General features: G+C 49.4%; 1 protein-coding gene across 1 annotated transcript; it reads right to left on the bottom strand.

Annotated features, from left to right (window-relative positions):
* Positions 1-3138: 3138 nt before the first annotated feature.
* On the bottom strand, positions 3139-9000 carry LOC144177760 (rho GTPase-activating protein 44-like). The gene is given in 6 exon segments (XM_077705331.1): positions 3139-3278; positions 4548-5327; positions 5330-5614; positions 5824-6105; positions 6108-6436; positions 8990-9000. Coding segments are annotated over 6 exon segments (1827 nt in total).
* Positions 9001-14792: the final 5792 nt, after the last annotated feature.

The raw sequence follows: 14792 nt of genomic DNA, 5'->3' as shown, positions 1-14792 counted from the left end.
GAAAGTAGACGTCTTCCGTTCCCTACTCTGCAGACACTGGAGCTATGTCGAACGCAACTGCGCATTGTAACCAGACAGCGTGGGCACCCACTAGCAGCGGTATATGTGTCCAGGGCGCAGGAGGTCCTACCTCCACATTTCCAGGCCCCAGCCCCTTTTCTTCACCCACCGTGGATGTTCCCTCCCATGAAGATCACGACCACTGTTCCTGGCTTCAAGCGAAAAGCACCCATGCCGGCCCCAGCTTTGAAATTGTTTGCCTTGGAGCTCATTAATACTTACTATAGAGCCCATACGCATGTGTACACGGATGGATCAGTGACGGGTACCTCTTCGGCGATTGGGATTTGGATTCCCTCGTCGCGAACCACCATTAGCGTCCCACTTAGCCACAAGACATCAACGATGGCTACCGAGCTCGCTGGGCTACGGGCTGCTTTTCACTACATCCTAAAGCAGCCACCCACTAAATGGGCTTTTTTCACTGATTCCCGGTCTGCTCTAGTGTACTTAAGATCACTGCCGAAAGATCAGATGACATGGGAGATACATCATCTGCACATCCAAGCAACACAACAGCGACACAGCGTCGAACTGCAATGGCTTCCTGCTCACTGCGGAGTCGCCGGAAATGTTGCAGCTGATACTGCAGCCTCTTCGGCTCACAGCCTCTGTGTTCCACCGCTGCCCGTTCCTTTTACAAGAAAGGATGCGGCAACCCTCGCTCATTCCATTGCCTGGAGATCACAGCGGTGCATTTGGACCGACAAGAATCGTCAGTACACGCCTCTGCATACCATTGACCCTAAATGCAGCTTCAAGATGCCTCCTGGGCTCAGCAAGCGTGAGGAAGCGGTAGTGCACCGCCTTCGTCTCAACGTGGCGTACACACGGCGATTCCTCAGCAAAATTCAACAGGACATTTCACCACTCTGTCCAACATGCCATGTAACAGAAGACATCAAACATGTCATCTGTACCTGTCGAAACTTTACAGTGCCAAGGCAGACTCTCCAAACATCTCTGTGTATACCACACCACGCAGGCCTTGAACTAAGGGCAGTTATGGGCCCTTGGTCGGACCCACGCCAGGCCCTACGGGCTACCAAAGCTCTGCTCGTGTTCTTGCGTAGTACTGGCCTGGAACAAGTGCTGTGATGAACTTAACTTCCAAACTCTGTGTATGTGCTTGAACACTTATGTGCATTACCTCGTTATTTATTTATTTATTTATTTATTTATTCATTTATTTATTCATTTATTTATTTATTTATTTATTTATTTATTTCAGTTCACAGACTCTCATGTTTTCGTTCCCTCATATGGCGTAGCATGCTAAGCGATTATGGCTCGGCTAACCTCGCTTTTACCATTAAATGCATTCTCTCTCTCTCTCTCTCTGGAGTTGACTTGAAGCGCACACGCCAAGGGCTCGCCAACTTACGTCAGCTTGCAATGGCATGAGCCCTCAGCGATCATAGGCCTGCTAAAGCTATTTTGAAGTCGCATTTTCCCGCTAATGCCACCAAAATGACGTCACTTTCTGGCCGGATCTTGCGTCACATCCTGTTTATTTTTTGTTCCGCCGGAAGTGTTCCCTGCTCACACAGATGGCGCTAAGCCCCATGAGCAGCTTAACAGCCGCCATTTTCTGAACGTATGGGCTTCTATGGAAGCTTCGCTACCAGTTACATTTACCTTGGAGAGTGTTCGCTCTCGCCTGGGCACGCGCCGGCGCCAGTGCCTCTGCCGCGGCTATGACGCAACACAATACAACACAAACCACTTTAATCCAATCCAATCCAAATCCAAGCCAAGCCAAGCCAATCGAATTCAACCCTATGCCCCTCGCGAGAGAATGTTCGCTATCGGAGAGGAGAGGGGGTGAGCGGAGGAGAGTGCCGATGCCGACGACGACGACGGACGCACGCAGGAAGGACAGGGCCGCCGACGAGAGATGCTCTCAGCGTCGCATCTCAAAGTAAGCCGAACGTTGAAGAAAACATGTGAAGCAGCGGCACCTCCCTGCAGCACATTTCAGGTCCGTGGCGTCACGCGCATTGTTCGTGCGAGCAAAGCCGCCGCCGTGAAACACGCTGGTTTCGTTCCATAGCGGCCATCCTCGATTTACCACTCCTGCTGGACAGCCCGCGGCCAGTCCGAGGACTGCGTCCGCACCGGTAGACCCGTTGGGAAAATCGCGTCTCGCGGGCAGCCCGCGGCGATCCGGGGCTGGTAATCCGGGAGGCCCGTTATCCCCTGAATGCTGACCCGCAGTTATAACACACTGGTAACTATTTTTTTTAGGGCGGGCCCGTAATACATCCTTATTGCGTCACTAGGGCGCGAAATTTGAATTCTTTCTATTTCTTGAGTCCTTTGGGTTTAAAAAAAAAAACACGCCTTTCGTTGCTGGAAAAACTTCTTGCAGACTGAACAAACTTGGATTTTGTCTTCAGTGCGAAAAAGCTGTGAGCCGCGCTTCTGAAGACGAGGGTAAGCGACTAAAAGCGAAGAAAAAAGCATGGCGTCACATCCGCTAGTACCAGCTTGCCCTCACCTGCCGGAATTGCCCGCTAATTCTTCTAGTGAAGGGCAGATTTCAGCGAGCGCGCTACGTTAACTGCGCGACCGGCAGCATTGCAATATTGCGTCATCATGTTTCTCCGAGAAAATAAAGCTCGAAGATTGGTGGTGTCTGTGCTGTAGCTCATTTCCGCTTTCCGTTTATCGTTTATACGACGTTTAGGCTCTGAATTTCCGTTACTCGCAGCGGTAAGTGAGGGGGCGCGTAGGAGTCGCAGTGCACATGGCCGGGTAACTACGCACCTGACAGCGAAGTTGCGTCATCCTGTTACTCAGTGAAAATACGGCCCTGTTCATGGCGCTCTTCTGCTTCTTTTCAGGAACCTACCGGTGCTCAGTCGTTGCAAATGTCGCAAAAGGTGTCCACGCTGACTATTGACCATGCGACTGCCTTCGCGGAACCTCTTTTTCGGAAAAAATGCGGTCCATGGATTTCGCCGTGGCGTTCGAAGTGATTTTAGTGGTACGATGGTCGTTTATTTGCAATTCGTGCATTTTTTCTCCTTCTTGTTCACAGTGCGCAGAAAGGCGTTGGTGCCAAAGGTGCCCGCGCTAACAGTGCCGCTGGCAGTACATGTAGGCGCTCTTTTTTACGTCGAAAACACGGTCGCACACTTCGCGCGCGTTCCTGGGGGAGGCCCTCTTGGGAACACCGAGGGACGAGAAGGACATGCCCAGGTTGGCAGTGCTGCCTGCTCCGGCATAAGATACCTTTCCCCGACATCAGCTCCAAGATCTCGCCTTCCTCCTTTCTTCTATCTCTTTCACTCCCCGAGCTGGGCTGTTTGCACCTGAACTGCCAAATGAGTTCTATATTCATCATCATCATCATCATCATCACCACCAGCCTATCTACGCCCACTGCAGGCCAAAGGCTTCTCCCAATAATCTCCAATTATCCCGGTACTGTGCCAACTGCGACCAATTTATCCCCGCAAACTTCTTGATTTCATCTGGCCATCTAACTTTCGGCCGCCCCCTGCAACGCTTGCCTTCTCTTGGGATCCACTTTGTTACCCTTAATGAAGAACGGTTATCTTGCCTTCGCATTGCATGCCCTGCCCACGTCCATTTCTTATTCTTAATTTCTACTAATAAGTCCTTAACACGTGTTTGTTCCCTGAGCCACTCCGCTTTCTTCTTGTCCCTTAATGTTACACCTATCATCTTCCGTTCCATTGCTCACTGACTCGTTCTGAATTTAAGTTGAACCCTCTTAGTGAGCCCCCAAGTTTCTGCCCCGTAGGTGAGTACCGGTAAGATGCAGCTGTCATACACCTTCTTCTTCAGGGACAATGGTAGGCTGCCATTCATTATCTCAGAATGTCTACCGTATGCACTCCACCCCATCATTATCCTTCTAATTATCTCTGCCTCATGGTTGGGATCTGGAGTCACAACTTGGCCTAAGTAGATATATTCGCTTACCACTTCCACTGCCTCGCCACCTATCTCAAACCGCTGAGCTGTCCCTAGGCTATTGATCAATTCTTTGGTTTTCTGCATATTAATTTTCAGGCCCACGGTTCTACTCTGTTTGTCCAGTGCGGAAAGCATGCGTTGCAATTCGTCCCCCGAGTTACTTAGCAAGGCAACGTCATCAGCAAATCTGAGGTTACTGAGGTATTCTCCATTAACCCTTACTCCCACCTGTTCCCAATCCAATGTTCTGAATACTTCTTGTGAATAACATTGTGAATTGTGAATAACAGGCTGTGAATAACATTGGAGAGATTGTGTCTCCTTGTCTGACGCCCTTCCTTATAGGTATTTTACTGCTCTCCTTGTGGAGAATGATGGTAGCTGTGGGCCCATTGTAGATATCCCCTAGTATTCTTACATAATGCTCGTCTACACCCTGGTTCCGTAACGCCTGAATGACTGCTGAGGTTTCGACCAAGTCAAATGCTTCCTCATAATCTATGAGGGCTATATATAGGGTTTGAGTATACTCAGCGCACTTCTGAGGCTTCCGGACTTTGTCCGCTCCGGCGGAGGCACGGAAGGCCGCTCGCACGGCTGCGGCCGCCCTCTGACGGCGCCCTGATGCCTTCCAGGCCGGCGCTCAAGCGACTGGGTCGAGTAGGACATGCCCGCTGCCGCGGCTCCCTCAACCACGCCTTCCAGGGAGCGGCGTTGTAAAGTCGGCTTCTCGGCGACTTGTGGCTTGACCATCCGCCGTGGCCGGCTGAACGTCCCGTCTCCCAAGGCAGGCAGAGCGCCAGGGCGGTGGTCAAACGGCAGCGACACGACTCCGATGGCTATGGATGTGCGATCCTTTGGCTGCGGCGGCAGTGGGGCCACGGGCGCCGCTTTTTTGCCCAGCCGATGAGGAATGTGCGGGCTGTGGTTTGTGAAACTCTGCCCGGGCCCTGCGATGTGACCTTCGACTCCACTATTGGTGGTCGGTGCCGCCTGGTGGGTCGCATCCGGCATCGCTGTCGACCGCGTCGTAGAGGGGGCGAAGTCTTCTCCAGGGAAAAACCAATCAGCATAGTTTACTAGAGTATCGACAATGGAGCTGTGCATGTTGGCTATGCCCATGTTCACTCCCATGTGCTGCGAATGGTTCTCCTGCTTGGGCCAGGCCAGGTTGGGGGCTATGACGATGGCGATGTTCTGTGAGCTCATCTTGTTCTGCTCCCGGTGGCCCACCAGCCGCGACAGGAACTTCACCACGAACCTGAGGTTGTCGTGGTTGGCCTGGGGAAGGCTGTTGACCAGCTGCCACAACGCCTGCAGTCGGAAACACTTGCAGCCTTCATCCATTCTTCGTACAGGGAAAAGGTCATCTCTCGGAGGTAGAGTTTTAGCCCACTGGCCGCGGTGTGTGGATCTCTTTCAAACTCGCCCATGTCGACAAAACCCGCGTTGAACGCACTCTTCAGCTTCTTGATATTTGAAGCACTGCCAGTGATGCGGAACAAGCCCTCCTCGTCCATGCCGGAAGCCAGGAGGCAGGCGGCGCACTTCTCAACCACGAGGGCGATGCGGCGGCCGTTCACCCGCAGCTGCTCTTCCAGGGGAAAGCCATGGCGTGAGCCGTTCCCGTGATTTTTTGACTTAATATGCTTATATGCGACTCCAGTGACGACAAACAAACTACGTGAGTCAAGACAGACGATATTACGCATTCATAGCAAACCCCTTTCAAAACGCGCGCGCACTGACGTCACGGGTCCGGCGCTTTGGCGGAGTGATACACTACATGAGGTGGTGCTGTTCTTGAGTTGTAACCGAGGATAGCGTCCTCGGCCTCTTCCTGCAGGCCGTCCGTCTTGGTCGAGCTGCCGGCCGTTGCTCCCCCGGCCGCGTTGCTGGCGCCTCCGGCGGCACAGGCCCCGGTAGTCGCCAGGTTGCTGGACTGCTGGACGTGCTCCAGGACCGTCTTGTACCTGTTTTTCGCAGCGTCCATGTCCAGTGTCAGCTTGGACAACTGCCTCCGCAGCTTGGAGATGTTCGGGAGGTCCATCTCGAGCAGCTGGTTGGTGGGCTGGAGGACCTGCCTGTCGGTCTCCTCTCGTAGCCCAGTAGTTCTTGGACCAGGCGCATCTGGAGGTTGGCACAGATTGCCAACACCTGCCCGAGAAGCGTCTGGCGGCCCACATTCTTGTGACACTCTTGGAGGCTGTGGAACAGGGCCAGCTCTGGAACGTTTTTCTCTAGCTTCTCGTTGTCCCCGAGGGAGACATTGCGCAGACAGGAGAGGATGCGCTTGTGGGTGCAGGCGCCCGTCTGCTTGACGCTGTCCACCCGCTTTTCGGCCAATATCAGGTCCTCCGTCAGCACGTCGCTCTTGTCCGCTCCGAGGAGCGTTTGATCCGCGAGCTGCTTCACTCGTAATTTGCTTCTTCATGGTGGCGAAGGCTGTAGTCGCTGGTAAACCAAGCACACGGAGCGAGGTTAAACCAGTAAACAAAGAATACTAGTAGCGAAAACAAAACTCAAAATAAAGTGCAGGAGGGAAAAGCACGCCTCGTCGTCGTAGTGCTGGGTGTTCACCGTACGACGAGAACTTGCCGCCAACACCACCACCGCCGTGCTGTCAAAATCACGACGGACACGACGGACAACACCGAAGTCGCGGCTGGAGCCGGCGCGAAGCGGGACCGACCACAACTATAATAATAATAATAATAATAATAATAATAATAATAATAATAATAATAATAATAATAATAATAATAATAATAATAATAATAATAATAATAATAATAATAATAATAATAACAATATTAATAATTTTTATTAGTCAAACAGAAGTCATGTACATAATCAGGCCTACCTAAGCCGCAGCGGGCTTGTCAGGCAGAGCCTGGCAGGCGACAAGCGTTAAAAAAAAATTATATATGTTACAGTACGCAGTACCAACCAAGAACAGATAACCATGCGGTAATCTCTGGAAATCTCTGGAAAGCACTAGCGCATGCGCCTTAAAGCCTTTTTCAGTTTATATTTCGAAGCATGCGCAAAAAAGTCAGATTGCAAAGTGTTAAACATAGCTGGCACATAATAACGGCGTGTTCTTTTCCCGTACCTTGTGGAACAACGAGGAATTGCGTAACGTTGCTTCGGTCTCAGGGACCGAGCAGGAGTGTAACACGTTTTGAATGTATTAATCCAAAAATGTTTTAAGATAACGGTTTCATTTAGGAGCGAGGTAAAATCGGGCAACATCAAAGTTTTGAATACATTGTCATCTTTCTCCATACACAAGTCATATGCAATGGTACGCAGCAAAAAACGCAAAATGGAATTGATTCGTTCTATCCAACGTAAAGAACAGTAACCATACACTGTAATACCGTACCTAAGCACACTATAACAAAGGAAATGTACAATGACTTTTCGCAGCGAAAATGGAATAAATGTTCTTAATTTGTACAACAAAGATGACACAGCACGAATTTTTTTACATACATAAGCTAAGTGGAAATTCCAAGAAAGGTCGCTATCGAAATACAAACCTAAATACTTCACAGCGGACACATACTTTACAGGAATACAACTACAAGAAGAGCAGGCCGCTGAGTGTAAAAATAAATATTGCGTTAAGTCAACTTTTTTCAATGGATTGTGACAGCAAATCAGCTGTGTTTTTTTGGTATTAACATCAATGGAATTGGCCGTAAACAAATTCAGAGTTTCCATTGCAGAAACTTGAAGCGACTTTATGGCGTCAAAATGACGAGAAGCATAAGAAACAAGAACCGTGTCATCGGCGCACTGAAATATTGAAGACGACACAGAATAGGCGAGGTCGTTAACATACAAGTTAAACAGCAGAGGACTCAGTATAGACCCTTGTGGTACACCTGACCTAATAAAAGAAGCATTACTTGAAAATTTACCAATCCGAACAACCTGAGTTCTGTCAAGTAAGAAGTTTTCAAGTAGACGCAGAAAGTTGTCCCGAAAACCTAGTCTTTGTAGTTTGGTGAGCAGGAGGGTATGACACACGCTATCGAAAGCTTTACTGACATCAAGAAATAATGCACATGCAATCTGGTTACGATCGAAAGTATAGTTTAATAAATCAGAAAAGTCCTCGAGCAAAGTTTGAGTACCTCGGCCTCCAATAAACCCATACTGAGATGGGGAGAAAACATCATGAGTCGATAAAAAACTGGTCATAACATTTAAAATGTGTTTCTCTAATATCTGAACTATACAAGAGAGAACAGAGATAGGTCTATAGTTTTCAATTTTATTTCGAGAACCTGACTTAAACAAAGGAAAAACTATTGCCTTCTTCAACTGTATGGGAATGATGCCACTCTCAATGATATGGTCTAAAATGGAAAGAAGAACAGCTTTAATGTGGTCAAAATTTCTGCGCAGCACATTTATCGAAATACCATCATGCCCAGGTGACTTGTTGGCTTTCAGCGCAAATAAAATTGACTTGAGGTCATCTTCAATGAGTGGGGGCAGATAAGCTGATTTAGCTATGCTATTCTGCAACGTACAAATGCCAGGGGTAGATCGGGCAACACCTGTGACCCGCGAAAAAAAGTCGTTGAAACTATTGGCAATATTCAGTCCGTCACCAGAAAAATGGGAAAAAAAGTATTCGTCCTTGCTAGATTGCACATTAGAACCTCTCATACCGTTAATTAAGGACCAAGTTTTCCTAGAATCGAAGCGCGCATCTTCAAACTTATTCCGCATGTGGTTGCGTTTAGCTAGACGTATCATCGCATTTACCTTATTTCGACTTTGTTTAAAGCTTGCCCTGAGAATTGCATTTTGTGGGGCACGTTTTGCTCGAGGCCGAAGCATATCTTTTTCTTTAATGGCGACAAGGATTTCTTTTGTCATCCATTTTTCATTAGAGTTTGTTTGCCTGACCTTAACTATTCGTGTCGCAGTTTTCTTGAATTCATCGAGCAAGGTTACGAACTTTTCGTACATGTTACTGGGAGATGTTATACATATAAAGTTGTGCCAGTCGTACTGTGCGATTTCCCTATCAAGTGCCCTCGGATCAATGACTGAAATAGTTGTTTTGCTCGCGACTCTGCGCACATGTGAAGACTTCGGTGACAAAGAGCATGCAACAAAATAATGGTCCGCAAGTTTAGTTTCAATTACAGCTTAGAGGGTTTGAAAATCGTGAACGCGTACGTTGATGTGGTCCAAACAAGATGTCACGAGCTTACTGGACAAAAATTCTTCACGGGTAGCTTTCGAAATTGCACAGTCTAGACCCCATTTGGACAATACATCTCAATAGTCCGCAGTTAGTGGCAAGTTGGGGCGCAATGTGTCAATGTTTATATCACCTGTCATACATATGTTGTCACCAGACAACAGGGAAGAAATGGCCACATTAAGTTCTTGAAGAAATATGCGCCCATTACAGCAAGGTGGGCAGTACACCGCTATGGGGAACATAATGGGGAACATAACCGCAATGCGACCACTTCAGCTTGACTGAAAGAAAAAGTTATTTCTGAAACCAACCACGTGTTTTTGATAAAGACAGCTATGTAATGTCATGTCAGCGAGATCGCACCACGGATTGACGGCGCTTCAGCACGGACAAACAAACAGTCGCTGAACTGGCTTGCTCGTAGCTGCTCGCCGCTGGCACCTGGGGCGGTATTCTCGTAACTGTCCCTTTTGAGAACGTCCCTTTTGCATCTCTTTCATCGTGACGTACTTCCGGTTAAGCAATGGGCTTTGGCAGTAGGTTTGCCGCACTTGTGTTACGTCACTTCCTGATGTTTGCTTTTAGTTAATCAGGGCTCGCCAAAAGGGACACTTCTGAAAGGGACACAAAAGGGACAAAACTCGAGAATACCGCCCCTGGAGAAAGCAGCGACGTGTTCCGTCGCGTGTGTTCCGTGAAGTGATATGAAGTGAGAAGTCATCTGTATGTGAAGATAGGAACCCCGGAAACCTGCCGCCAATCTACTGAAGTGGCCTGAGCAGCGTTGTGAAACGTCCCTGCAAGATTTCATTGTGACCAAGGCTTCCGTGTGGAAGCCGAAACGTTAACTTCCTTTTCAACCTGAAATAACTTTTGGTCGGCGTCCTTGTCTTTCTCCATGAAAATGCACCCCGACCGGACAGGCTTCCGTCAAAGCCTTGACTACAAAGTGTTCGTCCTGCTTGGATGAAAGCCGACGATCAGGTGAGACGTAGCACGAGCAAGGCGGAGGAGCGTCGGTTTGTGTGCACGTCATTGGAGGAGAGGCGCCGCAAGTGCATCCCCGTGATGACTGAAGCGGACGCGGAAGCGACGTTTGTTAAACGGGCCAAACTCACAATTCCGCCTCCGGAGAAGCCAAATGAAGCGCTCACTGTGAAGACTGAAACGCGAAGAGAAGGCAGAGGAGGAGGCAATTTTTACGGTGAAATGGAGCGCCCCATGGGGTGGCTCCTTTTTCACGGGCTCCACATGCTTCCGGGGCCGCCTGGCCGCCGTGGATCAGTCGGAGCTGGTCTTCCAGGGCAGGGCTGGTTAGCAAGATCTCCTATCAGCGATGGTGAGGATAGTCAAGGGTAGGCGCATTACTCACGCGGGTGCTCTTCGGAGAAACGGCACTCTCATATATGAAGCGCCTCGTGCATTGCAGTGAGGGTGTATATTTCTCTGTACACTCTATTCTGGGGTGGGGAAAGGAGCCTGCCTGGATCTCCCTGTATATCGCTTGTTCTGCTCTAGTCAAGGAGTGGTGCAAGTGTCTTCCCACCGTCCCTGTAATACTTGGCTATATCTGGCAGCTGGCTATGGGTTGCCATGTCCCCTTCCCTCGGGAGCCCCGGAGTTGAGCGCTCTGGCCTGTTGATGAGCATATTCGTTGCCCTCAGCAGAGGAGTAGGCAGGGGACCAAACTAATTCATTTTTTTGTTTACGAGGCGTAGCTTTTTCGAGGAGTTTTAGGGCCGCAAGGGACACCCAGCCAGATCTGTAGTTTTTGTACGCAGCTGGTGAGTTCGTAATGATCTTGGTGACGTTAAGTTGCAGGAGAGCGAGGGCTATCGCCACTTCTGCTTCCTCCGAAGACGGAGTGTCGGTCGAATGTGGCGCTTACTGCATGCGTTTGTTGCGAGTAGTTTGTTTATTTAAATACGCGGTCGTAAGGCGCGATGTAGGTCACGTGTGGAGCGTACACCGAATTGGAAGGCGATGTTTCTACTGCGGACGGGGCCACGAAAGAGCATTCTGGAGCTGCCTGTTTTGATGCCTCGCTTATCGAAATCCCGCCGCCTTCCAGTAGATGAAACAAACAAGAGAGGGAATGACGAGGGATTCGCAACCGCATGCCGTGCCAGACATGAACCTAGCGGGGGCTCCCCTTCGCACGCCTGACCCTCCCTGGTCGGGTGCGCGCACCACACGCAGGCTACTGCCGGTGGTGTCCACCTTTCACGGCTGGAGGTGTCCACCTTTCCCAGCGATTCTGCCGCTCCCTTTCTCCACCCCCCCCCCCATGATAAATGCAGTGCAGGTTCGTTCAGTTAAAATCAATTTTCCCGCGTTCGCACTGCTCAAGTGCCACCTCTTCGAACCGTTTTGTGTTGCATTTGGGCTTGGCGCCCCTCGACGCCGCAGTCTTTTTTGTTGTTGTTGTTGTGAAATCTCGCCTGTGTTGGAGGCGTTTTAACACGCTTTTGTTTGTTGTCTAAAAAAATCATTCCGACGTCTACATTTAATTAAAAGAAAGCTGCTAGCGTCAGTTATAAACCTTCGCATCGCGCGGAACAATGTGGTCATGCATGACCCAGGCCAACAGTATGATAGTTTGGAATGGTTTTGCCCATACGTACATATTTCTTGCTCATTCCTTTCGACTTTTAGCCTGGCGGTTGCATCGAAAGACACGTTGACCGACAGTTCAGGATTTTTGAATTCGGGCAGCCGAAGGAAGACTATTGCCTTTGAAACAAAGAGGAAAACTCGCGCGTGGACTGGCAGCCAATTTGCGGCGCCCTGCGTAGCCTGCACTGCGCTACACCGCCGTTCTCTCGTTGCGCGGCGGCTGATCTACGCGTTTCCCCTTCCCCGCGGGCGGCGGCACTCAGCCAACTCAGCCGCCAAGCGCGCTCTCCTTCCCCCCCACCGTCTGTTCGGGTGTTTTCCCCGGCGGCGGCTGACGCAAAGCTTGCGTCAGATCGCTCAGACAGGGGAAGCCTGCCGGTTTATCGCTCGCGGGCGATATCGGCTCCTTAGTAAGCATTCCTGGTCCCATTGCGAGTATTCCCGGCAACAGTACTGTCATCGCGTCGCTTTTAGTACGCGCGGAGAATGGCTCCGTCGGAGACGACGCGCCGTGGCGGCTGAAGCCGTGCTGGAAGCGAGGCGGCGACATTGCCTTTTTTTTTTCCTTAGTAACCGTTGGCGGCATAAATTAACTCACCCACTCGCGTAACATGGGTGCGTAAAACCGCAATTCGGAAACCTTTTAGTCCTAGCCTGGGATGCGGTGTCCGACGGCATGTATAATATGCCGCAGGCTTTAAAGCTGGGAGAACTAAAGTCATCAGCAGAGACCGGAACTTTAGGCACGAAAAATCCAGGTTTTAGGCGCCTATAATAGGCACTCAGAAGTGCCACTTAGGCATATATAGGCACCAAATACTCTCGATTAGGCATATATAGGCTCAATACCTATTTAGTTCAGAAGCATATTTTAGCACAAATTTTTTACTTGCAGTTTAACCGCGGACAAATGATGTGCAGCGGGAAAGTAGTTTTATTTTCTTCCGGTAAATAAGCAGCACAAGAGTTCATATTTCAAAATTTACGCGAAACTTACGGTGAACCCCAAAAGAAAAGATTGAAAGCCATGGAAAACCACACCAATTTCAATGGTTTGCTGCTTGAAGTTGTACCCCCTTTCAGTCGGTAATTGCGTGCGAAAAAACAACGCTCAACGTCCATTGAGGTTGGCGGAGCGTTCTTGTACGCTCCATGATGTAATTCCATCTGGAATATCACAATTTTGGCTTCTCAGAACATTCGGAAGCACGTGGAATCCAGAAATTTTACGTCAGGCATTTTTAATCAACCAATCCTTCGGGGATGGCGGCAGACCTGTCCTGAACCTCTCAAATGAACTTAGCATTCTTAGAGTGGCGCCAACTCTCTCCTCTGCTGAAATGCTTTCTGCTAAGAGTGCGAAATAAGCACACGAATGTGCCATGTCACGTTGAACTGTAGCGTGTGGCAAATACTTTGGGCTGCGACGCTTTCGTCCGTTGCAAAGCTATTGATAGAGACCGGAGTGTTTTTGCTGTAGTTTTCTGCCCTCAGCCGAGTTCCTGAAGGTGTAACAACGAGCTCTGGTGGAAGAGGCACAATCGGTAACTGCCCCTTGAAGACATAACTGTGCGTCGAAGAAAGCATCTTTACTGCAACTTATTATTCATTGACGGAGCAGAAATACCTCCTAAACTCTTCACAACACCGATTAATCCCATGGATGGTACAGGGAAGTGCAATAATTCTGTACAAATTACTGAGCTATTCTGTCCTGCAGAAGCGGATGACTAGTGAAGCTGCCGGTATAACGCCATTCAGTAACCACGCACTATACACCGATTATCAATATTTTAGACAGCGCGCAACATTCTTTGGAACTGATTCCCGTAATACTAGCTTTCCAAATGCCCTTAAAGGAGCCATGAAGAGAAAATACAACTCCGTTTAATTTGAAAGAACTAGGATTCAGTATCTCACTCATGCTCCATTACAGCCACAAAAAATGTTTTTTAACGAAAAAAAAGCAAGAAGTATTTAAAAACTTTCAAATTTCGCGCCACAGTGACGTGTTATGAGCAAGAATGACGTCATACGGGCCAACAATAAAACATAACTTTCAGTGCGTTAACTGCACGATAGCATTCAAGTGATACGGCCAAATGGAACTAGAGGCCCCATTACAGACGTCCAGTCATGTGTCGTCGCGACAGGTCAGTTAGGCGGCCGGCAATCGCACAAGCAAGGTTCAGTGACGTCATGGAAAAGTTGCGGAAAATCGGCTAGGGGGTCGCGACTGCTTCACACGTTTTCTTTAATATCTCCGTTATTTGTTCGAAGATTGCGATGATATTGGTATCATTGTTATCGGGACTAAGCAGTCTTTCAAATAAACCCAACTTGTATTTTGTCTTCATGGCTCCTTTAAAGACTACCCGGCCGCGGCAGGTGACGGGTGTCACGACTGCTGAGATCCCCCTTCCTGAGCTCCGTTTCTCGTTCCTTTTCGTGGTACGCGTATACTGCATCTTGCCAGCCGGCGGTGCACCCATTACCGGCGGCTCACAGTGCACGTGTTCGTGGCATCACCTTAAAGCTTCGGTGTCTAATATTTGCACTTGCTTTTCCCCAGCAGGCGTCGTTGAGCTTGAGCGGCATGTACGCGGCTGTGTCGCGTTCACTTTTTGTTTGCTGTCTTCTTACTCTGTTAGCTATAGATAGGGCGCGTGGGCAGAAGTTTTCCCGTTGGTCCGTGGACACAGCACGTCAGAAGGACATAGAACAAGAGTTCTCGCGGACCGAGGTATCATCGGTGAGCTTGGCTCCGGTGTCGCTGTGCACGGGTTTCTGGCGGCTCGGCCCAAGTGGAAAGTTCCAGCTGGTGGTGGCTTGGGCACGGTTTGGGCTTTTTGTGTGTTTGGCACGGCTCGTGAATGTTTCTCGCAAACGGAGTGAAGCAAACAGCCCGCTGCGGGCTGTTGAAGCGAGAACAGTC

Source organism: Haemaphysalis longicornis, unplaced genomic scaffold (genome assembly GCF_048455015.1).
Source record: "Haemaphysalis longicornis isolate Haplotype H1 unplaced genomic scaffold, Haemaphysalis longicornis Haplotype H1 scaffold_30, whole genome shotgun sequence".
NCBI lineage: Eukaryota > Metazoa > Arthropoda > Arachnida > Ixodida > Ixodidae > Haemaphysalis > Haemaphysalis longicornis.
Note: the sequence above shows the minus strand (reverse complement) of the source record. Positions and strands in the feature narration are given on the sequence as shown.